Source organism: Aulonocara sp. 'chitande type north' Nkhata Bay, linkage group LG9, assembly GCF_057382095.1.
Source record: "Aulonocara sp. 'chitande type north' Nkhata Bay isolate Kocher_YH1m ecotype deep benthic linkage group LG9, A_spYH_male_GT1.1, whole genome shotgun sequence".
NCBI classification, from domain to species: domain Eukaryota; kingdom Metazoa; phylum Chordata; class Actinopteri; order Cichliformes; family Cichlidae; genus Aulonocara; species Aulonocara sp. 'chitande type north' Nkhata Bay.
The window spans coordinates 7,077,783-7,104,852 of NC_141352.1; the positions used below are offsets into that span (position 1 = coordinate 7,077,783).

At 43.2% G+C, this 27,070-nt stretch overlaps 1 protein-coding gene across 1 annotated transcript in view; it reads right to left on the reverse strand.

The window, feature by feature from the left end:
* Positions 1 to 26,015, reverse strand: part of LOC147321510 (NACHT, LRR and PYD domains-containing protein 3-like) — a 39,410-nt gene extending 13,395 nt beyond the window's left edge. The window contains exons 1-7 of the mRNA XM_086305481.1: positions 25,976 to 26,015; positions 21,983 to 22,293; positions 14,474 to 16,274; positions 14,201 to 14,374; positions 13,683 to 13,856; positions 10,654 to 10,827; positions 2,171 to 2,338 (exon numbers count right to left, since the gene is read on the reverse strand). Coding sequence (XP_086161607.1) covers positions 2,171 to 2,338; positions 10,654 to 10,827; positions 13,683 to 13,856; positions 14,201 to 14,374; positions 14,474 to 16,274; positions 21,983 to 22,259 — 2,768 coding nt within the window. The 5' untranslated portion in view covers positions 22,260 to 22,293; positions 25,976 to 26,015. The remainder of the gene's footprint in view (positions 1 to 2,170; positions 2,339 to 10,653; positions 10,828 to 13,682; positions 13,857 to 14,200; positions 14,375 to 14,473; positions 16,275 to 21,982; positions 22,294 to 25,975) is intronic.
* Between the last annotated feature and the right edge of the window lie 1,055 nt (positions 26,016 to 27,070).

A 27,070-nucleotide genomic window follows, 5' to 3' on the forward strand; every position in this document is an offset into this window, starting at 1 on the left:
GGGGGTGGCTATTCTAGTTTCCCCTTTGGTTTTTTCCAGTGGATGAGAGTTTTTTTTTCCCTGCACCTTAGGGTCAGGGAATGGGTCCTGAATGCTGTCTGCGCTTATGTGTCAAACCACAGTTCAGAGTGCCCAACCTTCTTGGAGTCCCTGGGTGGGGTGCTTAAGGCTACTTAACCTTGGGACTCTGTTGCCTTTCTGGGACACTTCAATGCTCATGTAGGCAATGACAGTGAGACCTGGAGGGGTGTGACTGGGAGGAACGGCCTGACAGATCTGAACCCAAGCAGTGTTCTGTTACTGGACTTCTGCGCAAACCACAGTTTGTCCATGACAAACACCATGTTTGAACATAATGGTGTCCATAAGAAAGTAAGTTAAGTTTATTTATTAAGCCCTTCTCACAGACAGGCAGTCACAAAGCGCTGTGCAGAAAGTTTAAAATAAACAGTACAATCAATCGATCTTATACACAATGTAAAAGGTTAAATGTAAGTTAAATAATGTGAAGAATATAAAATACGTAGATCAACAAAATGCTTGTTTGAACAGTAAAGTTTTTAACTGATTTTTAAAAGAATCCACAGTCAACCATATGTAATTGTGGTGGTAGACTGTTCCACAGCCTTGGTGCAACAGACTGAAAGGCTCTGTCCCCTTTCGTCTTCAGTCGTGTACGGGGAACAACCAACAGACTCTGAGTCTATGAGCGGAGACGATGAGCAGCAGTGTATTTTATATGAAGCTTGGATAAATAATCTGGGGCCTGGCCATGTAATGCTCTGTATGATAAAACAAGAATTTTAAAACAAATTCTAAACACTATTGGAAGCCAATGTAAAGAATATAAGATGGGAGTAATGTTAGCACGCTTCCTAGAACGAGTTGGTAGACTGGCTGCTGCATTTTGTATTGCCTGGAGGAGAGAGAAATGTGATTTATCCAAGCTGGTAAACAGGGAATTACAGTAAACGTGATGACACAAATGCATGGATGAGATTTTTCCAGTTCATCTAAAGAGACCATATGTCACAGTTTAGAGATGTTTCTTAAGTGAAAGAAACAGGAACAAGACAAAGATATTACATGAAAGTCAAGGCCCAGAGAAGAGTCAAATATTACTCCAAGATTCTGAATATTTGACTTGACAGAAGAACTGAAAGAGGCAAGAACCTGATTAATTTTAGAATGTAGCTCAGGAGGAGCTATGATCATGGTCTCAGTCTTGTTCGTGTTTAGAACGAGGTAGTTGCTTGAAAGCCAATCAGAAACCTGCGTTAACCTCTTAAGCCCCAACGCCCCCTGATACGTGGGCAAAAGGCAGGAGATCAGGTGGGCTTGGGGCTTAAGAGGTTAAGCACTGGACCAGGGTCCAGTGCACATGGATACCCTAGGCCACAGGTTAGTTATCAATTTTGTTATCATATCATCAGATCTGCTGCCATATGTTCTGGATACTTTGGTGAAGAGAGGCGCTGAGCTGTCAACTGATCAACAGCTTGTGATGAGTTGGATAAGGTAGCGGAGGAGGATGCTGGACAGCTTGGAGTAAATGTATAGTGAAGGTGCACTGGGAACACCTGGCAGAGGCCCCCATCCACGAGATCATTAACTCCCCCTCTGACAGAGATTCAACAGAATTCCAAGGGAAACTGGGTATATAGATCATCAATAAATCATGTTCAGCTCCATTGCTGAAGCTGCTACAACCTCCACACGGAGGTTGGTGCCTGTCATAGTGGTAACCCCTAAATCAGATGGGGGGCACCAGAGGTGAAGGGAGCCATAAGGCTCAAGAAGCAGTCCTATTTGGATTGGTTAGCCTGTGGGACTTTGGAGGGAGCCAATAGGTACCAACAGGCCAAGCAGAACGCAGCTTGGGCAGTCACAGTAACAAAAACTTGGGTCAAGGAGGAGTTCGTGGAGGCCATGGAAAAAGATTGCCTCAGATAGAATCTGGTGCTCCACCTGCACTGTGTATAGTGCAGGTGGAGCACTGATGACTTCAACTGAGGATATTGTCATACCATGGAAGGAATGCTCCAAATATAGGGGGATCACACATCTCAGCCTCCCTGGGAAAGTCTATGCTGGGGTAGAAAACCCTTTCTCTTACTCAAACTTATGTTATATACTTTCATTTCTGCACAACATAAACAGGGCATCTTACCCCAGTGTTTCCAGTCTACAGTTTCGACCCTCCAGAAAGCCACACAGCTGTTTCACTCCTGAATACTGCAGGTTGTTCTGACTCAGGTACAGCTCTCTCATGTTGGAGGGATTGGACTTCAGTGCTAAGCCCAGACAGCTGATCTCCGATAACCTGCAATTCTCCAGTCTGAATAATAAATGAAAGATTTAAGTTAATTAGTTATGTGCTTGAAATTCTTCAGTGTTTTATAGTTTTCTTGGAGCTGAAAATTCAGATTCAGTTTACAGAAGTCCAGTAAAGTGAAACTTCAAATGGCTGAAGCTTGCAGAATGCCCGCCTTTTTTATCCCATGGCTAACAAGCCGTAAGGACTCTCAGCCATGGGACCTAGAACCTGAAAAACAGGGCAGGAAGAGAGAGAGAGAGAGAGAGAGAGAGAGGAGGAAAAAACAGCATTCTCCAACAGGGAGAATCTCCGACCGTAACGCCCTAAAAATCCACCTCTAGTAAAACCAGTGCTCTGTGTGGTTAACTGATGTGCACTGGACAGTGCATCCGCTAATATATTGTCTACCCCTTTTTTATGTCTGATGTCCAAGTTGTATTCCTGAACTAGTAGAGCCCATCTCTAGAAGTAGGAGATTGGATTATTGATGTCATCAGTTCCCTTCTGGAGCCCCCATGGCACTGGCGTCCACCTCCAGGCTGAATGCTCTAATGAAATCTGGGGCGGCCAGCACTGCACAGGAGGGACTTAGCATCATCAAAGATGTGTTGGCACTCAGTGGTCCACTAAAAAGGTTCCTTTGGGCTACAGAGGCGGGTTAGAGGGGCCACCACGGTTGAGAAGTTCCAGCAGAAACACCGATAGTAGCCCACGAGGCCCAGGAACCGCCTAAGTTCCCGCCAGGTGGTAGGAACAGGGTAGTTTACTACCGCCGCCACTTTGGCATTCACAGGGCACACTTAGGGACCGACCCACCAGCAGTCACCCTCCTGTTCTCGGCCAGGATTGGTCCCAAAACTGACTCCCCAAGGATCATTTCCCCCCCCTGCCGGGTGCGGGTGGACATGAAACTGGAAAACCTAAACTGGGCAAAACTAACAAAACAAACCAGAAACGAAGATGCAGGGAGGTCCGGGGAAATACACAGAGAGACACAGGGAGACCGAGGGAAACAACACAGACCAATTAGTTTAGGACGGGTGAACACACACTATAAGTACACATACCAGTAATCAGGGATGGGAAACAGGAGGGAAACACGCCTGGGGGACATAACAGCTGACGAGGTAGGGGAAACGTAAACAGAACACACTGACATAAGACAGAGACTTTCAAAGTAAAACAGGAAACACATACACGTAATGACACAAACTCAGAAATACAGACCAGACACAGATATACACGGGCAGAAAGAAAAGAACACTAACCGAGGAAGAACAGAACCAAAATGACAATAATAGAAAACACAAAACGCTGGGTCAAAAGGACCCAGGATCATGCCGTAAAATCTACAACACCACTCTCCTGACTCCACCTATCAAACAATATTCCTTTTTCCTTGCAAACTCAAGAAAGGTTTGCGTGGGGGGCCTACGGAGGGACCGGAAATGCTTTCTGTAAGCTTCAGGCACTAATTCATATGCTTTGAGAATGGCACTCAGTACCCTATCATACACTAAACTGTCCTTAACGGTGAGAGCCGCACACACCCCCTGCGCCTTACCCACCAGTTTACACTGCCTCAGCAGAGGCCAAACCTCTTTAGGCCAGTGCAAGGCTATGGCAATATGTTCAAATGCATTAAAATATGCCTCTAATTCTGTTTCATTCTTACCCACATCAAATCAAATCAAAATCAAATCAAATCAAATCAAATCAAATCACTTTTATTGTCACATCACATGTGCAGGCACACTGGCACAGCACATGCGAGTGAAATTCTTGTGTGCGAGCCCCACAAGCAACAGAGATGTGCAAACACAACAACACAAACGAGCAAAATACAAGAATGGCCAACCTGAAACTAATAAATATATGTACAATATATAATAGTGTATGCATTTGTATGCACAAATCCTGGAGGGGCAAGCAAAAAATGAATAAACTTGAAACAGCTGAGCTGAAAAACTAAAAGCATCAGGCTCTCTGAGGCCAAAATAACAAACAAAAACACTCCCCCTTCCTATAAACAAAACACGTGGTATAACTTCCCTCAAGAAAAAAAAAATACAATACCTGACGTCTCTGGCTGTCCACAAAACAGGAGAAAACTTTGGTCAAACAAAAATGGCGGAGAACCCCTACCAGCCTACACTGCTCTCTCTCACTATCACAGTATTCCAAACGTAGAAAGAAAACAGAAGCGCTATACACACACGGCGCTCAGAGCCTCCTATGGCTAACAAGCCATAACGCTACTCAGCCGCGGCACCTGGAACTTCAAAGACAGGAAAAGGGAGAGGGGAGAGAGAGGGAGAGAAAGAAGAAAAGAAAAACACAGCATTCTCAAACAGGGAGAACCTTCTAGCAACCCATGACCGTAACAATTGGCATCCAGTAAAAAGTGACCATTATCCTTTTGGTGTTGACTCTTAACAACTGACCCTTGTCCTGGTCAGACACCAACTAAAGAGAAACACTAACAAATGGAACAGCACTGTCACCTCTTATGTAGCAGGTTTATCAGACAAATTTTCTCCAATAACTATATCCCAGTGGACCTCAGACCCAGCCACACACTCAGACAAAAACTGGTTTATCAAAAGGACAAAACTCCCAAACACAAACTAAACAACGTAGTGTATGCTGTGCAGTGAGGAGTGCTCAGACCTCTTCACTGGAGAAACCAAACAGCCCCTCCATAAACACATAGCACAACAGAAGGGCAACATCGACAGGAAAAGACTAAGCTTAACATTTGAACCTAAAGGATAAAGGTCACTCTTTTGAGGATGCTAATGTTCACATTTTGGACAGAGAAGACAAAGAGTTTGTAAGAGCAGTGAAACAGGATTTATGTGCACTGTGTCTAAAACTCATTGAACAGAGGGAGTGGCTTAAAACTGTCTGCCACATACAATGCAGTTTTGAGATCAAGGTTCAAGGTTCAAGGTTCTTTATTTGTCACATGCATAGTTATACAAGTATAACACACAGTGAAATGTAGCCTGACACGCTCCTCGACAGATCCCTTCCCAGGTGCCTCAATTCCCACTCACATCTTGTGTCACGTGACCTCAATAGGTAATATGATAGGGAGACAACCTCTCACAGTGGTTTCACCCAAAACCTTTAGTGCTAATAACCCATGCTGTTTTTTATACCTTGACTTATGTGATGAGGGGCATGAGAGGGTCTATGAACCACTTAAGGGACAGCTCCCACTGAGGTTTAAATAGATACATGGGACTCCACCATTTTGTTTTACAAGAGAAGCATATGGGACGTGAGGTGAAACGTCTTTGCGAAACTTAAAGGAGCCTAGTCACTCCCTTTCAAGCTCCTTAGGTCTCGATGCATGGTAAGGCGCTTGTCTTGATGCCAGTAGCTTCTATCTTCTCCTTTGGCCAGCTTATTATCCTTGCGGGGTCTCTGATGACTAGCAGGATGTAGGTGTTGAATGTTAATCTTCCTGACCCCTCAGCATTTGCTTTACTCTCTGCAGGTATTTGGTGGTCGTGGTTTTCCTTGCAACCCCTTCATGGATCCTATTTGCCTTTGGGATTCCAAGGTACAAGTAGATGTCCTCAGTGTCTGCTATGTTGCCTTCTAGTAGTGCAGTCCCTTCCATTTTGACTACCTTTCTTCTCTTGGTTACCATCCGACTAAACTTCTCCAGTCCAAATGACATTCCAATATCATTGCTACAGATCCATCCATGTAGAGGAGGTGGCGAATTTTTGATCCATTCTGACGTTAGTATCCACTATTGTTAATGATCTGACTAATGATCTGGGGTTCACATCTACAGGGAGTGCAGAATTATTAGGCAAGTTGTATTTTTGAGGAATAGTTTTATTATTAAACAACAACCATGTTCTCAATGAACCCAAAAAACTCATTAATATCAAAGCTGAATGTTTTTGGAAGTAGTTTTTAGTTTGTTTTTAGTTTTAGCTATTTTAGGGGGATATCTGTGTGTGCAGGTGACTATTACTGTGCATAATTATTAGGCAACTTAACAAAAAACAAATATATACCCATTTCAATTACCGTATTTTCACGACCATAAGACGCACTGTACTAAAAGGCGCAGTCTCAGTTATGTGTGCCATTACTGTATTTAACACACACATAAGGCGCACTGGATTATAGGGCGCATACAAGTACCGTATGCGTATTTAAAAATAAAGCGGGAGCAAACCTGAGTTCGGTACCTTACTCACATTTCTATTACCGGTAATCGTCATCATCAACAACACACAAGCATACAAGTGTGCATATTTAAAAATAAAGCAGGAGCAAAACTGAGTTTGGTACTCACATTTTTATTACCAGTAATCGTCATCATCAACAACACACAAGCATACAAGTGTGCGTATTTAAAAATAAAGCAGGAGCAAAACAAAGTTTGGTACTCACATTTTTATCATCAATCAAACCCATGGAAGTCCTCATCCTCTGTGTCTGAATTGAACAGCTGCGCTAAATCTCCATCAAACATGCCAGGTTCACTTTCTTCACTGTCAGAGTCACTTTCCGTGCCGTGCGGCTCCTCGGAAATGATGCCAGCTTTTGCGAAAGCTCGAACAACAGTGCCAGCAGACATGTTAGCCCAAGCATCTACAATCCATTGGCAAATTGTGGCGTAACTCGCCCGGCGCTGCCTTCCACTCTTGGTGAAACTGTGGTCTCCATCGGTCATCCATCGCTCCCACGCCGCTCGCAGCCTTACTTTGAACGGGCGGTTCACACCGATGCCCAGCGGTTGGAGTTCCTTTGTCAGGCCTCCCGGAATGACAGCAAGCTCACAGTTCATTTGTTTCACTAGTTTTTTCACATCGGCTGTGAGATGGGCACGCATAGAGTCACAGATTAAGAGCGATGGTGATGCGTGGAAAAAACCACCTGGTCTCCTTACATACACCTCCCTCAGCCACTCTTTCATCATTTCCTCATCCATCCAGCCCTTTTCATTTGCCTTAATGATGATTCCTGCTGGAAACTTCTCTTTAGGCAAAGTCTTTCGCTTAAAAATCACCATAGGCGGCAGTTTCTGTCCATTAGCATGGCAGCCAAGCACAACAGTGAAAGAAGACTTTTCATACCCCGTTGTGCGTATCGCTACCGTGCTGGTCCCCTTCTTCTCCACAGTGTGACTCACCGGGATGTCAAAAGTGAGCGGGACCTCGTCCATGTTTGTGATGTGGCTGGGCTGGATGTTTTTGTCGCCGATGTGTTTGCTGCAGTAGGAGCGGAAGATGGCCAGCTTTTCCTTATAATCCGCTGGAAGTTGCTGCGCTACCGTAGTCCTGGTCCGGATGGAAAAATGGCACCGTTTCATAAAACGAAAGCACCAAGACGGAGCTCCTTGGAAATGTTCAATGTTCATCTCTTCAGCTAGTGAAACTGTCAGGGTCCTGGGTCTCCTGACCCAGCGTTTTAGTTCTTTGTGATTTTTGTATTATTGTACTTGGTGTGAGTTATTCTATGGGTTCTAGTTTTGTCAGGGTCCTGGGTCTCCTGACCCAGCGTTTTAGTTCTTTGTGATTTTTGTATTATTCTACTTGGTGTGAGTTATTCTATGGTTTCTAGTTTCGATCCCTTGCCCTTCTTGTTTCTCTGTGTCCCCTCTGTTCTGTAAGTCTGTGTCTGCATGTTTGAGTTCCCCTCCATGTCTATCGGTTCTTAGAGTCTTCTGCCTTATGGTTTATGTCTCTGTGTTTCTTAGTTGCTGTCTCCACGGTGTCAAGTTTGCGTCTCTGTGTGATCCTTCCTGTTTTACTTTGAAGGTCCGTGACTTATGTGAATGTGTCCTGCTTTGCTTGTCTCGTCAGTTCTAATTTCCCCCAGCTGTGCTCTCCTTCTGTGTCTCATTCTCCTCGTTACTTCCCAGTGTATTTAGACCCTGTGTTTCTCTGAGTCAGTGTTGCGTCGTACCCTCATCAAGCTGTGTGTTTTGCCTCCGTGTTGCCAGTGTTTTGTCTCCAGCTCCAGTTCAGTGTTTCTGCTACAGTGCTTTAGTCCACCAGTGTTTTTGTTTGTCTTTTGGTGAGTTTAGTTTAGTAAGAGGTTTTCCCAGCAATAAAGCTGCGCTTTAAGTTGTACTTCTGTGTCTGAGTCCTGCATTTTGGATCCACCACTCCTGCTTGCCTGCCTGCCACACAGCCAACCATGACAGAAACTGCTTTTAGCCGAATGGTGACCGTCGAAACGCTTCTCCCACTCGTTCTTTGCTCGATGATCCACCGCTCGAGTCTTTCCTCCAACTCGGGCCACCTCGCCTTATGTCCGCGGAAACTCAGCTGCGTTTTCTTGACCTGCCGGAGCTTGTTTTCTGGCTTCCTCCATTTGCGAACCATCGATTCGTTAATCTTAAATTCTCTCGCGGCTGCTCGATTTCCATGTTCCTCCGCATAGCTGATGGCCTTCAGTTTAAACTGTGCTTCATAAGCGTGTGTCTTTGCCATTTTCAGGGTTGTTAAAACAACGATGTTCCACATAATGCACATACCTGTCCTTTTATACAGGTATGTGCGATTGTCCGGTATATATGATCAATGCCCACACTTCACCCTTTAGCGTTCTCATGGTGTTCTCTACTACGTCCTCCTTACAACACACAGGGCGCACTGCGCTATAGGGCGCGCCGTACTTTTTGAAGAAAATCTAAGACTTTTAAGTGCGCCTTATGGTCGTGAAAATACGGTATTTATTTTTACCAGTGAAACCAATATAACATCTCCACATTCACAAATATACATTTCTGACATTCAAAAACAAAACAAAAACAAATCAGCGACCAATATAGCCACCTTTCTTTGCAAGGACACTCAAAAGCCTGCCATCCATGGATTCTGTCAGTGTTTTGATCTGTTCACCATCAACATTGCGTGCAGCAGCAACCACAGCCTCCCAGACACTGTTCAGAGAGGTGTACTGTTTTCCCTCCTTGTAAATCTCACATTTGATGATGGACCACAGGTTCTCAATGGGGTTCAGATCAGGTGAACAAGGTGGCCATGTCATTAGTTTTTCTTCTTTTATACCCTTTCTTGCCAGCCACGCTGTGGAGTACTTGGACACGTGTGATGGAGCATTGTCCTGCATGAAAATAATGTTTTTCTTGAAGGATGCAGACTTCTTCCTGTACCACTGCTTGAAGAAGGTGTCTTCCAGAAACTGGCAGTAGGACTGGGAGTTGAGCTTGACTCCATCCTCAACCCGAAAAGGCCCCACAAGTTCATCTTTGATGATACCAGCCCAAACCAGTACTCCACCTCCACCTTGCTGGCGTCTGAGTCGGACTGGAGCTCTCTGCCCTTTACCAATCCAGCCACGGGCCCATCCATCTGGCCCATCAAGACTCCCTCTCATTTCATCAGTCCATAAAACCTTAGAAAAATCAGTCTTGAGATATTTCTTGGCCCAGTCTTGACGTTTCAGCTTGTGTGTCTTGTTCAGTGGTGGTCGTCTTTCAGCCTTTCTTACCTTGGCCATGTCTCTGAGTATTGCACACCTTGTGCTTTTGGGCACTCCAGTGATGTTGCAGCTCTGAAATATGGCCAAACTGGTGGCAAGTGGCATCTTGGCAGCTGCACGCTTGACTTTTCTCAGTTCATGGGCAGTTATTTTGTGCCTTGGTTTTTCCACAAACTTCTTGCGACCCTGTTGACTATTTTGAATGAAACGCTTGCTTGTTTGACGATCACGCTTCAGAAGCTTTGCAATTTTGAGACTGCTGCATCCCTCTGCAAGATATCTCACTATTTTTGACTTTTCTGAGCCTGTCAAGTCCTTCTTTTGACCCATTTTGCCAAAGGAAAGGACGTTGCCTAATAATTATGCACACCTGATATAGGGTGTTGATGTCATTAGACCACACCCCTTCTCATTAAAGAGATGCACATCACCTAATATGCTTAATTGGTAGTAGGCGTTCGAGCCTTTACAGCTTGGAGTAAGACAACATGCATGAAGAGGATGATGTGGACAAAATACTCATTTGCCTAATAATTCTGCACTCCCTGTATGCATGACAACAGTGGGGACAGGGCATCTCCTTGGTAAATACCACACTGGTGACTTATGCATTTCTCTTAAAGTTGGTCTCTAGGGTTGTTTTCTGCATATCGACTAGAAAACAGAAGCATCGCATAAATTTAATAACTAACATACTGCAAAACCCAAATTGTATAACAGCTTCTTAAACTATTAACAAAGTTTTTTGATTTCCAAAAAAGATTGTAAAAAATTTTTTCTCCTGTAAATTGAACGTCTACACACACACACACAAAACATATTCATCTCAGCACAGGTAATACACAGTGTCTGACCTCAGAGTCTCCAGTCTACAATGTGGACTCTCCAGAAAACCACACAGTTGATTCACTCCTTGATCATGCAGATTGTTTTTACTCAGGTCCAGCTCCCTCAGATGTGCAGGATTAGACTTCAGAGCTGAGCCCAGAAGAGCACAGCTGATCTCTGACAAGCAGCAGTTCCATAAACTGTATATAAATAAAGATGTTAGTTTATTAAACAACGTTTAATGTTTGAAATCATTTAGTGCTCCATAATCGATCTGTAAAAAATAAAAATGCTGAAGTCTAGCTGTTTTCGAACAAAGGAAATATGATGACTTTACTTGTATTTGAGAAACTCTACTCACTACTCACATTAAGTCAATGTATTTCACAGCATATTGTGTTGGAGTATTTTGGAGTTTTCACTTCTAAGCTCGAGTACTGTAATTCATTATTATCAGGATGTCCTAGAAACTCCCTGAAAAGCCTTCAGTTAATCCAAAATGCTTCAGCAAGAGTACTGTAATCCGATTACTTTTTTCAAGTAACAAGTAAAGTAAGGGATTACTATTGAAAAAACGGTAATTAGATTACCGTTACTTTCCCGTAGGAACGCTGCGTTACTGCGTTACTAAAACCGTGATTTTTTGCGAGAATGTCTCATGACAGTGACGTAAGCGAGTGCGACGTTCGTGACAACAGCTGTGTGCAGATCAACAATGGATAATATATCGAGTGCGGGAGAGAGCATGAGCATGCAGCGTTTAAAGCGTGGAAGTACGGACCTTACTTTGAGTTTGATTCCATAAAAAGTGACAAAAACATTAGTGTCTGTTGTGCGTTGGAAGAAAACTTATTTTTACAGTGAAAAAAAAACCCTAAACGTCCAAGCAAGCACCGAGTGCGCTACAACTAGGGATGGGTATTGATAAGATTTTAACGATTCCAATTTCATTTTCGATTCTGTTTAACGATTCGATTCCTTATCGATTCTCTTATCGATTCTTTTTTTTTTAAAAAGGAGAACACTAAAGTCGATTAGCTTAGAACTGTGTTTTATATCTTCTCTTTGAACAAGATAGAAATTTAGGAGTAACATGGCCTTACAAACCCAACAGTGAGATCTTAAGAGATCCAGCCTACGGCTCTTCAATGGGGTGTCACAGGGTCCCCAGGAAAAAAATGTATATGTAAAATAATAAAATAAATATTCTCCTGTAGCAATAACAAAGTTTAACATAACTTATTCTGTAGCAATTACACAAGAATATCCAGTAATGTCCCTGCCTATGTAGCAGATGTGAAATGGTCGACTGCGTTGTGACAACAGACACGGACTGGCTGGAAACAGGGTTTATTCCTATAAAACAGAGTGCAGCAGCAAAATCAGTGTCACACAGCGGCAGCAGGCTTCTCCTCACCCAGTGTGGAGTCCGTACAGCTCTGGCTAGGAAACCCCACACCCGCTATGTGGCCGCAGGTGGCGTTACACTGATTAATGTCCCACTTCAACAATAACACACGGAACCTTAGTTCCACAAAAATAAAGTTCACACAATAAAAAAGTATAACCTATGTACAATACAGTTTTGAGAATATTCACAATTCGTACATTATATCTCAGCTACACCTACAATTAAACACATTCACTTACCAAAGTGAAATCGGGGGCATCTGCTGTGGCAAATGGGTGCAAGCCTTTGACCACAAACTTAGACACTGCTGGGTGACATTCGTCTATTCTGGCCTGAAAGGAGACGCTACCGGTAGACTGCAGCGAGAACTGCCAGCATCTGAGCCAGCCAGACTCTGTCTCTCTCATCATGGTTATCTAAATGCAACGCACAGTAATAGCAGGTTTTGTAATAAGGTAAATCGCGCTAACATAATATGCAATGCTAATTGATTAGTTACCTGCGGTATTAACGGGAGAGGACGTGGAAACGCTACCGCTGCTGCTGGGTTGAGCTTCGCTAGTCCGGAGCGGATCAAAAACACGACATTCGTTGAAAGCAATCGCGTGTTTTTTGAGCAAATGCTTTTTCATATTCGTAGTGTTTCCTCCCTTTGATGAAATCTCTACTTTGCAAGTATTGCACGTTGCCCTGTTGTCATCCTTTCTCATAAAGTGTAACCAAACTTTTGAGCGTTTGTGCCGCTCAGGCGCCGTGTTTCCTACTGGGTAAAAGACGCTACTCAACGTGATGACGTCATTCGGGGCGACTGGAATCGATAAGGGAATCGTTTTTAAAAGTGGCAAACGATTCCAAGGAATTGAAACAGTGGGAACCGGTTCTCAACAAGAACCGGTTTTCGATACCCATCCCTAGCTACGACGTAATGGGAAATTCACAGAGAAACTCGTGGATTCTTCCACTGACCGCTGCGGCACACCTGCACCAGGGTAAACCTCCGCCTACCCCACTCCTGCTTTACAGGTGAAAATAGAGCAAAAGGACCGCTAGTCTTTGATTTTATTTATTTTCTGCTGTGTTTTACTTGCATCTAATTGAAAGAGTGAGTTTCCTCAGAGTAGGTGTTTGCTGGCATGCAATTTACTTGGTGAGAACTTGGACACATGATCATGCTAAAATATAATTTTCACATCCCCACATTCAGTAGAAGTTCTAATAAAAGCCATTTGTAGACATGTATTCCAGTTCAGAATGTGAATTCTGTTGCATATAATTTAATTTTTGCTTGATGCATAAAGTTAAAAGATTAAAACTGATAAAACAAGTTTTAAAAAGGGACTTTTCCATTTGATTACATTTTGTATGATGGATTATGCAGTTACTTTTTAAAAACACGATTTACAACCTGAAGAGGTGATAAAGCGATAGATCTTTCAGCCCAATTCTAAGTAACTAAGTAATTAATTATTTTTGAAAATAAGTAATCAGTAAAGTAATGGGATTACTTTTTTGGGGAAGTAATCAGTAATTAGTTACTGATTACTTTTTTCAAGTAACTTGACCAACACTGCTGATGACATCTATCAGGTAAAGCATTGTTACATTATATTCATCTCAGTGCTCAGCTAAAACAAGGTGTCTGACCTCAGAGTCTCCAGTCTGCATTTCTGACTCTCCAGAAAACCACAGAGTTTCTCCACTCTTGAATCCCGTAGGTCATTGGAACTCAGCTCCAGCTCTTTCAGATATGAGGAGTTGGACTTCAGAGCTGAGCCCAGAGAATTACAGCTGATTTCTGACAAATTGCAACTCCTTAAACTGAATGAAAAATAGTACACTTAGTTCCACTGACATTAACATGAACCCTCCCTGTGTTGGGTAAATCAAAAGTACTGATTTCTGATGTCTAAATTGTGTGCACATTTTGTGAGTGTGCTTAATATTACATGATTTGTTAGATATAAATTATTCATTTTAAAAATTCATCTGATGAGCAGTAAAAAAAATATCTGTTGCAAATGTTTGTCATGATACATCCATGTATGGACACATATATATGGACTATACACTAAAATTTATGATGTCATGATGGTGTCCTTGACATTGAGCAAGAAAGATGACATGAAAGAAATTACACAAATCTGCAGTGTTTAAGATCTTACCTGAGACTGCCTAAAGTACAGTGTGTACTCATCAGTCCAGAGGAAAGTAGCTTCATCCCTGAATCTGGCAAACTGGTTTCACTCAGGTCAAGCTCTTTTACATTACTGGATGGGGAGCTGAGGATTGTGGCTAGAGCTTCACAGCTTCTCTCTGAGAGGTTACAACCCCTCAGCCTAAGAAAGAAAAGCAATAATATACACAGACTTAGAAATAATTCTTACTTTTTAGGAACTTAACTTAAACTTAAATAAATTATTAATAACTCCACCTACAGCACTTTCTTGGAGGCTTTGGCAACTGGAAGCAGCCTCAGAAGAGCCTCCTCTGAATTTGAGTCAGAGTATTTTTTCAGGTCAAACTCATTCAGATCTTTTTCTGATGACAGTAAGATGAAGACCAGAGCTGACCACTGAGCAGGAGACAGTTTATTTGTGGAGAGACTTCCTGATCTCAGGGACTGTTGGATCTCCTCCACTAGAGAACAATCACTGAGTTCGTTCAGACAGTGGAACAGATTGATGCATTTCTCTGCAGACAGGTTCTCATTGATCTTCTTCTTGATGTACTGGACTATTTCCTGATTATTCTGTGAGATACTTCCTATCTGTGTCAGCAGGCCTTGTGAGGGACTCTCATTGTTCAGCATTGAAAGACCCAGGAGGAAACGGAGGAACAAGTCCAGGTGTCCATTTGGACTCTGTAAGGCCTTCTTCACAGCACTCTTGTAAAACTGTTTAACTGTATGTTTGTTTCTGAAAACTTTAGACAACTGATATGTTTTTTCTTTAAGCAGGTTGACTCCAGAGTTGATGAAGGTCAGATGGACATAAAGAGCAGCCAGAAACTCCTGAACACTCAGATGGGTGAAGAAGAACACCTTGTCCTGGTACAGTCCTCTCTCCTCTTTAAATATGTGTGAGAACATTCCTGAGTACACTGAAGCATCACTGATATCGATGCCACACTCTGTCAGGTCTGATTCATAGAAGATCAGGTTTCCTTTCTGAAGCTGATCAAAGGCAAGTTTTCCCAGATACTCAATCATCTTCTTGATTTCGGGACTCCACCATGAATCTCTGTCAGCTCCGCCATTAGACTTGCCCTTCTTCCCTTTGGCTTGTAGCACCAGGAAGTGGCTGTACATATCAGTTAAAGTCTTGGGTAAATCTCTACCCTCACTGGTTTTCAGGAAATTCTCCAGAACTGCAGCAGTGATCCAGCAGAAGACTGGGATGTGGCACATTGTGTGGAGGCTTTGTGTTGTCTCAATGTGGGAGATGATCCTGCCAGCCTGCTCCCTATCTCTGAATCTCTTCCTGAAGTACTCCTCCTTTTGTGGGTCAGTAAACCCTCTGATCTCTGTCACCATACAAACACAGTCAGAAGGGATCTGATTGGCTGCTGCAGGTCTTGTGGTTATCCATAGGTGAGCAGAGGGAAGCAATTTCCCCCTGATGAGGTTGGTCAGTAGCACATTCACTGAGGTGGACTCAGTAACATCAGTCAGGATTTTAGTTTTGTTGAAGTCCAGAGGAAGTCGACACTCATCCAGACCATCAAAGATGAACACAACCTTGAAGTCTTCAAAGCTGCAGATTCCTGCTTCTTTGGTTTCAGTAAAGAAGTGATGAACAAGTTCCACCAAGCTGAACTTTTCCTCTTTCAGCACATTCAACTCTCTGAAAGTGAATGGAAACATGAACTGGATGTCCTGGTTTGTTTTTCCTTCAGCCCAGTCCAGAGTGAACTTGTGTGCTAAGACTGTTTTCCCAATGCCAGCCACTCCCATTGTCAGCACTGTTCTGATTGGTTCATCTCTTCCAGGTGAGGCTCTAAAGATGGCTTCCTGTCTAATTGTTGCTTCTGGTCTGTCTAGTTTCCTGGATGCTGTTTCAATCTGAGTGACTTCATGTTTATTACTGACCTCTGCAGTCCCTCCCTCTATGATGTAGAGCTCTGTGTAGATCTGATTCAGAATTGTTTTGTTTCCTGCTTTAGCAATCCCCTCAAACACACACTGTAACCTCTTCTTCAGATTTGACTTGAACTTGTGCTGACATAATCTCTGAATCTCTGAAAGAAGAAAAAAATATTAAATAATAATACTAACTTTATTTATACAGCGCTTTCAAACAAAGTGCTGTACAGCTATTTGAAACTAAAAAGATAAATAAATAAAAGCGATACATATCAATACAAGTAAAAAACACAATACAAGTTAAAAACAGTAAGAATTTAAAAACTAGAAGGCATAGAATCAAGACATGTAAGATAGGGTGAACAAATATGTCTTCAGCTTAGTTTTAAAAACCTCTAAAGAGCATGCCTGTCTACCTAATATCTCAAATCAAATGAGTAGATACTGTACAGAGTTGGTGTCGTAAACCACCGCCTCTCTTCAAAGATGGTTGCTCACAGTGGACATAGATGGCTTCTTTCACTCCTCTTTCAAACCATCTGTCCTCTCTGTCCAAAATGTGAACATTGGCATCCTCGAAAGAGTGTCCTTTATCCTTAAGATGCAGATGGACTGCTGAGTCTTGTCCTGTGGAGGTGGCTCTTCCATGTTGTGCCATACGCTTGTGAAGTGGCTGTTTGGTCTCTCCAATGTAGAGGTCTGGGCATTCCTCGCTGCACTGTACAGCATACACCACATTGTTAAGTCTGTGTTTTGGAGTTTTGTCTTTCGGGTGAACCAGTTTTTGTCTGAGCGTGTTGCTGGGTCTGAAATGCACCGGGATGGCATGCTTGGAGAAAACTCTCCTGAGTTTTTCTGATACACCGGCTACATAGGGGATGACAATGTTGTTGCGTCTGTCTTTCTTATCCTCCCTCGCTGGTGTCTGATCTTCTTTTCTGTGCCTCTTTGCTGACTTTATAAACGCCCATTTAGGATAGCCGCACGTTTTGAGTGCTTCCTTTACATGCGTGTGTTCCTTCTTTTTTCCTTCAGGCTTAGAGGAAACATGTTCTGCCCGGTGGTGTAGGGTCCTAATTACTTCAAGTTTGTGTTCCAGAGGGTGATGGGCGTCAATCAGAATCAGAATCAGAATCAGAATGGGTTTTATTGCCAAATGTTGAGCAGGTTTACAACATTAGGAAATTGCTGCGGTGCTTCAGTGCAAACATACTGTCATAAATTGCGCTTAAATAGACATGAAAAAATAAAAGTAAGAATAAGAATTAAAAGTGCTACGTAGAAAGATATATGCATGAGATATACATGAGATATATACATGAGAATAAGAATTAAAAGTGCTACGTAGAAAGATATATACATGAGTGCAGGTGGTGATCAGTGCCAAAACATGGAATGATGCAGTGAACACAGCGTAGGGTCATGTGTTAGTGGTGGGAACAGTCGTACGTTTATTGTTCATGTGTCCAACAGCAGAGGGGAAGAAACTGTTCTTATGGCGAGAGGTTCTGGTGCGAATGGACCGGAGCCTCCTGCCTGAGGGGAGCAGGTCAAACAGACTGTATCCAGGGTGAGAAGGGTCAGCTGAGATCCAAGCTGCACGCCGCAGTGTCCTGGAGGTGTACAGGTCCTGCAGAGATGGGAGTCTACAGCCAATCACCTTCTCAGCAGAGCGCACAACACGCTGCAGTCTCTGTTTGTCCCTGATAGTGGCTCCAGCGTACCACACGGTGATGGAGGAGGTGAGGATGGACTCGATGATTGCGGTGTAGAATTGCATCATCGTCCGTGTTGGCAGGTTGAATTTCTTCAGCTGCCTCAGGAAGTACATCCTCTGCTGGGCTTTCTTGATGACGGAGATGATGGTGGGCTCCCACTTCAGGTCCTGAGTGATCGTGGTACCCAGGAAGCGGAATGAGTCCACAGAGGTGATGGGGGTGTCAGTCAGGATGATGGGGGGGAGTGGGGCTGTGTGCTTCCTGAAGTCCACAATAATCTCCACTGTCTTCTGGGCATTCAGCACCAGGTTGTTGTGGCTGCACCAAGACACCAGACGTTCAACCTCCATCCTGTAGGCAGACTCATCCCCGTCCGAGATGAGCCCAATAAGGGTGGTGTCATCTGCAAACTTGATTAGCTTGACAGACTGGTGGGTGGAGGTGCAGCAGTTGGTGTACAGGGAGAAGAGCAGAGGAGAAAGAACACAGCCCTGAGGGGAGCCGGTGCTGATGGTCCGAGAGTCCGAGACATTCTTTCCCAGCCTCACATGCTGCTTCCTGTCCGTCAGGAAGTCAGTGATCCACCGGCAGATTGGATCGGGCACATTCATCTGGGAAAGCTTGCCTTGGAGATGGTCTGGAAGGATGGTGTTGAAGGCAGAGCTGAAGTCCACAAACAGGATCCTGGCGTAGGTTCCTGGGGAGTCCAGATGCTGCAGGATGAAGTGTAGGGCCATGTTGATGGCGTCATCTACAGACCTGTTGGCTCTGTATGCAAACTGCAGGGGGTCCAGGAGGGGGGCCATGAGGGTCTTGAGGTAGGAGAGAACCAGGCGCTCAAATGACTTCATGACCACAGAGGAGGTACTGGTCCGTGTGTGTGGGCTTCCGGTAAACTTTGATGTTGAGGTTGCCATTCTCTTCAATGTCCACAGCACAGTCCAGGAAAGGCAAACAGTTATCCTTTGTGTCTTCCCTGGTGAACTTGATGTTTTTATCCACAGCGTTAATGTGCGCAGTGAAGGATTCCACTTCTTGTGTCTTGATTTTGACCCAGGTGTCGTCCACATATCTGTACCAGTGGCTGGGTACTCTTCCTTTGAAAGAGCCAAGAGCCTTCCTTTCCACTTCCTCCATGTAAAGGTTGGCTACAATAGGTGACACAGGGGAGCCCATGGCACAGCCATGTTTTTGTCTGTAGAAGCCTTCGTTGTATTTGAAGTAAGTGGGGGCTCGTCCGGGATAAATTTTGAATATGGCACAGTTTAGCCTGGGTGATTTTATAGCTAAGCCTTCATTAGACCAGCTTGATGCATGTAGGAAGGAGGATTTATGTGCTGTTGCCGCGCATTATGAAATCCCTGTGGCTAAGACCATGAAGAAGAGCGAGTTAAAGTCTCTTGTGGTCAGTGGGTTGGTTGGGAAAGGTGTGTTCCCTTTGGACGCGGACACTAGGGATGCAGCGTCGGTCTTTGAAACCTCTGATCAGCCTGAGGATTGTGCTGAGGAGGGGACAGTGACACCTATTGTGGTCAAACCAGGTGGGGGAAAACCCCCAGCCTCTCTTCCACGGTTTGAGCCCTTCTCTGTCGAATCCAGTAATTCCAGTGTTGGTGCACGTTTAAAGGTACATTTGGCTCATGTGTGTGGGCTTCCGGTAAACTTCGATGTTGAGGTTGCCATTCTCTTCAATGACAGATTGAAGAGATTAATAACAAGTAGTGATTGATGCGGACATTGTACCAGTCCATCAGAGAGAAATAAGCTTTCTCAGAAAGGTGACTGGTGTCATGGGCCGCGGCCCGGCGTCCGGGGTGCTGTTGGGATGCCCACGGGCGTGGCTGCTAACCCCACACCTGCATCCCATCCCAGGCGATCACCAGGTGGACTATTTAATCCTGCCCTACCTGCTGCTCCACGCCAGTCCGTAGTCGCCTCTCAGCGGTAACGTACACCTGCGGGAAAAACCCTTATGACAAATTGTCCATTGGAACTGACTCTGTTTTACCCTGTGTACTCAGATCACAACTTGGCGTTTTTGCGAGCTTCCTGCCTGTCCACCTGTCCGCCTGAGATTCGGAAGCACTATCAGCCTCGCCGTCTCGACCCTTTTGGAGCCCCCCCCCCCCTCCCCCCCCCCCCCCCTCTGGTTCACTCAGCCCGGCTACCTCCATAAGACGCATACTCCACCTTCCCTCGTATGCTGCCTTTTTTCCGCACCCCAGTAATCTGTTTCTCTTTTGTTTTGCAGCTTCTCACAGCCCCGCTCTCGGCATTCCCTGCGCAGTTCACCTCCCCAGTCCCTCGGTTTCTTCTGGTTCCATACGTTGTTTTTTCGGCTACCCTCACGGGACACCTTTAGTTATAATAAATTTCAATTCAATTCAATTCAATTTTATTTATATAGCGCCAAATCACAACAAAAGTCGCCTCAAGGCGCTTCATAGATACAGAGAAAAACCCAACAATCATATGACCCCCTATGAGCAAGCACTTTGGCGACAGTGGGAAGGAAAAACTCCCTTTTAACAGGAAGAAACCTCCGGCAGAACCAGGCTCAGGGAGGGGCGGCCATCTGCTGCGACCGGTTGGGGTGAGAGAAGGAAGACAGGATAAAGACATGCTGTGGAAGAGAGACAGAGGTTAATAACAGATATGATTCAATGCAGAGAGGTCTATTAATACATAGTGAGTGAGAAAGGTGACTGGAAAGGAAAAACTCAATGCATCATGGGAATCCCCCGGCAGCCTACATCTATTGCAGCATAACAAAGGGAGGATTCAGGGTCACCTGGTCCAGCCCTAACTATATGCTTTAGAAAAAAGGAAAGTTTTAAGCCTAATCTTAAAAGTAGAGATAGTGTCTGTCTCCCGAATCCAAACTGGAAGCTGGTTCCACAGAAGAGGGGCCTGAAAACTGAAGGCTCTCCCTCCCATTCTACTTTTAAATACTCTAGGAACAACAAGTAGGCCTGCAGAGCGAGAGCGGAGCGCTCTAATAGGGTGATATGGTACTACAAGGTCATTAAGATAAGATGGGGCCTGATTATTTAAGACCTTGTATGTGAGGAGCAGGATTTTGAATTCAATTCTGGATTTAACAGGAAGCCAATGAAGGGAAGCCAAAACAGGAGAAATATGCTCTCTCTTTCTAGTCCCTGTCAGGACTCTTGCTGCAGCATTTTGGATTAGCTGAAGGCTTTTCAGTGAGTTTTTTGGACATCCTGATAATAATGAATTACAGTAGTCCAGCCTGGAAGTAATAAATGCATGAACTAGTTTTTCAGCGTCACTCTGAGACAGGATATTTCTAATTTTAGAGATGTTGCGCAAATGGAAGAAAGCAGTCTTACATATTTGTTTAATATGTGCGTTGAAGGACATGTCCTGGTCAAAAATGACTCCAAGGTTCCTCACCGCGTTACTGGAGGCCAAGGTAATGCCATCCAGAGTAAGAATCTGATTAGATACCATATTTCTAAGATTTTCAGGGCCGAGTACAATAACCTCAGTTTTATCTGAATTTGCTTTCTTTATTCCCTCCTACCCTGGTGTGTGTGTTCTGCTTCTGGGTCCAGCTTGCGCATGGAACTTCGGTTCATGACAACTGGCCTCTGCCTCTCAGGCATGTTCCACAGGAATGAGGCCTGGAGCAGACCCAGGACATGCTGTGGAGATTTCATCTCTTCACTAAGCTGGAGGTGATGGCTGGGGAGAGGGAGGTCTGGGTATTGTTGACTAGGAAATCCTCTATTTTAAAATCATATGTTGTTAGTAGGTTTTATACAGTTTTAAATGACATCTAAACCACCCTCCCAATTAGTTTAACCTAATCAAGCAATATATATTTAATTAATATATTTAAAAAGAATACAATCATGTTTAAAAAGGCAGTGATTCAAACTTGCAAACTTGCACTTGTGCATTAACTCATATAGAAAACAAGAACAAATAGATTCAAGGTCATGACTAACTCATCAATAAACATGACAGTAATTTCATTTCTGGTGTTTGGCTGGACCAGCGTGTCTATCAATGCTATGGATGGTTATGACATATGAATCACGTGACCTAATCAATGTTTTTATTGCTTTCTTTCTTAATAACTTTGTAATATCCCACTTATTAATCCTTCCCTGATTTACCTGTGGGTTCTGAGGTTATGTCTTTCAAATTTTTCAGCAGATCATTTTTGTCAATCTTCACCAAAGCCATTTTAGTAACTTTAACGGTATTGGTTGAGTAGGTCTGGAACATTTGATCGACTGTGTCCAGCCTGTCTGCGTTCTCCAGCCGACTTGTTGGGATTGATGGGAAACCTTCCATGGCCCCCTTCTGACACAGTATCCACTTGAATTTTTTGAAGTCATCACCTCCCAAGTCCTCCAAGGTCTGCAGAAGGACTTCTTTATGTGTCGCCATCTTTTATCATATGAAGATTCAACAGGTGTCAGAACTGTAAAAACAACAATTTTCTGGTTTATCAATGCTCACGGTAATTACAAGTGTTTTAATTCATTCATAGACAACTCAATTTGAAAAGAAACAAAACACAGAAACACACCAGGGCTGTTCCTAGGTATCGCTGATATCATGAGTTAAGAAAGCTGATTTTGCTGATTTAAAGGCGAAACCTGTGTGGGTGTGAGAATTTCGGGGTCTTATCAGTTAATTCCAGCTGTGATTAACCCTTTAAAGAAAAGCGTGTCGTATTTGATACGTGTTTTTGTGTTTTTGGGACTTCTACGTCAACAGCGTGACATTTTTTTTTTATCCTTAAAAATGATAGAAATTGCTAAATATAAATGACTTATATAGCAAATGCAGCACTTGTTTCTCTTTTTGTTTTTGGAGCCATTTATAAGTGGACTTGCCGGTGTGTGTTGGATCATTGCCTTGCTGTCTTGCAAAAAAAGAAAAAAAAAGGTTTGCGGTTAAAAAACGACTAACTACAAGGCACAGAAGGAAAGAAACTCCATGCAAAGAAAAAAATCCAGATACCTGGATAATTTAGTGTAATGCCATGACTAACCCCTAAACTAATTCAAGATTGTTTAAATTGACTATGTTTGTAATTATATACTTTTGTAAAAGAAAAATTAAGCCAACAAGCACTTAAAAATGCTTCAGTGAAAAGTGTGAAATGAAGGGTTACAACAGGATGTTTAAATACAGGATGTTATACAGAGTTGGCCTAACCACCAACTGATAAGGTTCCTTAGAAGCATGTTGGCTGCTCGACATACACACTAATAAAAGTGCAGAAATGTGTCAGGCTCTTTAGCCTGTACATGGGTTACTCTGCACTTTTCTTGCTCCGTTTGAGAAACTAGAAGCACTGAGTGTGAAGCAGAAGAAGAATATCTACAGGATTCACACCATTAGCATCAGTTTAGTTTTTATGTATTAACAGAACCCTAAAACTTCAAAGTTATCCGTGCCTTCTCTAAGACATCAGAGCACAAACAAGGCTGGATTAAACCCATCTCTAATGCTTTCATTCTTTGAAAAAGCTAATGGTTCTGCAGGTCAGAGTGAACTTCTTACTTCTAGGCCCTCAGGGTCATTCACCCTCAGCGCGCAGCGCTGCCTAAGACAGAAGGAGATGACCACAAATGCTGGATGAATCACATAGCAGCCATCAAAGTGAAACCCCTCCCTCAGTGTAACAGTTCCTTCTCAGTCCTCCAATCATGGCCACAGAAAAATGATTTAAATCACAGAACTCTTTAATCTGACATTTGTACTGGAGGAACAAAAAAAGCAAAAATCACATACTCCACATTAGAAAATTACATCACAGAGCAGACTGGAAGAAACAAATATGCCTTATTTTAATCTCATAAAGTAACCCCCACACACGTTAAAACAGAGAGAGGAGTCTACCAATACTAATGTTGTTCCATAAAGATGTTATAAAGTGGGTGATCAAAGTTGTTCAAGCTTCTAACATCTTTAGTTTGCATCTTTCCATCACATCTCCCAGCTTGTCCAGTCTGGCTTTAATTACAGAGCCAGCTTTTGCTGCGAGATCGATCAACTTTAGACCAGACAACAAACTACGGAGGCTCCGGAAAAGTGCAATCAAACGATGAGTTTTATTATCACAGGAGAACAACCAACCGTCAGCATACGGATTGTTTTGCTCTGACAAGAATACATTGGGTTCTGGTTTTATAGGATAAAATATCACACCTACGTCAATACAGCCTTGAGGCGACTTTTGTTGTGATTTGGCGCTATATAAATAAAATTGAATTGAATTGAATTGAATTGAATACAGTTCAAAAATACATGGTGACAGACGGACAAAAGTTCAACCCGTGCAGACAAGGGTACATCACGTACATATAACCTTACACTGACATATAACTTCTCCTTTCTACATTACTTGCCTTTTATGGTAATAACTTCAGGTCTCAGCATCTCTAAGAGCTAATAATGGACCCTCGTCATTAATCACTAAGTAGAGTACTTTGCAGCCAGTCTCAAACTGAAGCAGAAGATGCTTAGGCCTTTGCTCAGACCTGCTACTAGATTAATATGTGTATCGTAAGCGTGCATGCAATTAACCTGCTATGTTCTCATCTCCCCTCAGCATGTATCATCTGGACACTCTCACCAGTGAAGCTTAAAACCTTCTAGAATGGAACATCAACTCTAACCAAGCACATTCATGCATTGTGTATAAAATGAACTCAACCTATAAAAATAGAAAGGTCAATGTGATGACAGACATATTCAATGCAATATAAACCCTGCAGGAAATATTACTGATAAATGATACTGTAAAACATGTTATTAATACATTCTTCATAAGGCAGATTATATGGTAGCAATAAAAGAATCTCTGAATCCCAACACTTTCCTCACTAGTTTGTCTCCTTTCATCCTTGTTTCTGATGATTCCTTGCCAGCAGACTGCAGCACAGAACAGCACACCTGCTGCCACAGACTTATAGAACATCTGCAGCATTTTACTGCAGATATCAATGGATCTTAGTTCCCTTAACAAAAAAGAAAAGGTGATTTGGCAGTCTAGTTTGTTATCTGGTTATAAACCTAGATATTTAGATTTTGATATCAACCCTATGTCCACCCCACAAGCGTTCACAGGCTGGAGGGGAGGCCAGAAACTTTGGAAATCTCATTTCCTTTAACTTACAGGTGTTCAATATGAGGTCATTTTTGCCTTCCCCAAACCGGAGCACCAGTTCACACTTCCTCATCCCTCATCACCCATCGTTACAGAGGATGTGGTCCCAGCTAGTGAATGTGAGACTGCAGTAAAGTGAATGATTGAGGCGTACATGTGAGTTCAGTCCCACCCCTGACTAAAACCTGGGTCTGAAACTCCCTCACTGTACATGTTTGGGTTTCCAAAGAGGTTAAATTGATGAGAAATGGAAGCAAAGACTTCAAATATATGTTACCACATAAAACGTGTTTTGGTTGTTCTAATTGATCACATTTAAAAGTGTCAGTCTCTTTCTCCCCATCGTTACTGTCATTCACGACAGAAGCTGTGCTGTCTTAGATCTGCATGTGTCCTTCTTTAATGCCTTTTATTTCCTCCTTTATTCTTATCACATTTACGTTGGAGGAATGCTGGCAGTAACTGATTGGACTATTGTGGCACTTCAACAATTGTAGGAATTGCCTTTTAAACTTCTGCCCTGAACTTATGCACTTTAAGAGGATATAATCACATTCCACACAAAAAGGAACAAAATAAAGGGAAGAGGAGGCTCCCTGGGCGTCCTGCAGGAGCTGCAGACTTATTGTGGTGCTTTTCTTCAGTAATATTACTAATTTACTGTCAATTAATTTTCTATATTCATGATTTTTTTCCCCTTGCACCAAGCTTTAAAATATGGAAGTTTGCAAGCATATATGTGCCTTACACCGTGAGCTGTGGCATAAAGACCAGCAGTAAGTGTTACGTGTGCTGCCACAGTGGGTGGTCACAGGACTCTTTCACCCCTGTGTCACCACTGCTCCCATACATATCTGTCAGGCATTTGTTCTATCTGAATATTTTACTCTACTATCAGTCTGAACAAACAGGTCTATTCAATACAAATACTGTTAGAACATGAAGTATATCACCAGGTCGAAGAATGTGGACCAACACTCACCTTGTTTTTCTGTTCCTGCTCTGTCAGCTGTGAAGTGGAGTCTGATCTGGAAGTCCTAAAGCTTTTCAAAGCTACCTCTTATGTGCAGTGTAGCCCCTCCTCTCTGCAGTCACAGGAAGGCACATATTTCCTGACACTTTCAGAGGCCTTTATTCACCAACACCAAACGCTCTCAGACTGTGCAAACTAAAGTGCACACAGAATTATACACATAATCAGTTTTGTTCTTAGCGCTGTGTGTAGGTTAATGAATCCGAATCATCTGAAACTGCAGGCTTGAAACAGCGATGATGCTTAGAGGAGCCTACAACACAGAAACCAGGAAAAGCTCAGGGAGGGAGCCAGAAGAGGTCCACCTTTTCCATGAAAATAACAAATAGAATAGAATTCATTAAAATAAACACAGTGTGTAAAATAAATCTTTAATACGTCACCAATTTTTAAAGTAAATATATTTCAGTTTCCCGAGGAAAGACTGCAGCATTTGGTACTGCATATGACTGTTCTGCTGGTACAAAGGTACAGTCTCGTTCTGTTTGGGCTCCACAGGTTTAGGGGAAAAGACCACTGATGAGGTAAAAGTATAAGGTGCTACTGATGTGAAATGCTCACCAGACGTTGGTAACAACCCATCCAAGCATGCGTGCAAAGACATCAAACCATGTCTATAAATTAAATGATGTGTAACAATGAAAAGTGACAAGTTTGGAGGGCAACGGGTTACGAGCTAGAGTCAGGCTCCGGTTTGTGAGAGTGGAATTGTGCAGCGTTGCTGTTATAGTTAGTGTGGATTTTTGTATAAGGTGTGTTTGGTTGGTGGTTTGGTGTGTGAGTGAGGTAAGTAGGCGAGTCGGCCGAAGGCCTGTACAGGTCCGGTAACGGTCTCCTGCAGACTTCTTCTCATAGACCAGGGTTGGCACTGATGGAGGGCAGAAGGAGTGAGTGGAATAGTATGGATGGTAGTGAAGATGAAGAGATTGGCGGTCAGGGTGAAGAGAATGAGTGGGAAAAGGTTGGAAAGGGGACGGAACGGGAGGGACTGAAGGGGAGGTAATGAAGAGGGAACGAGTTCGAGTATGAATGTAATTGTCAGGT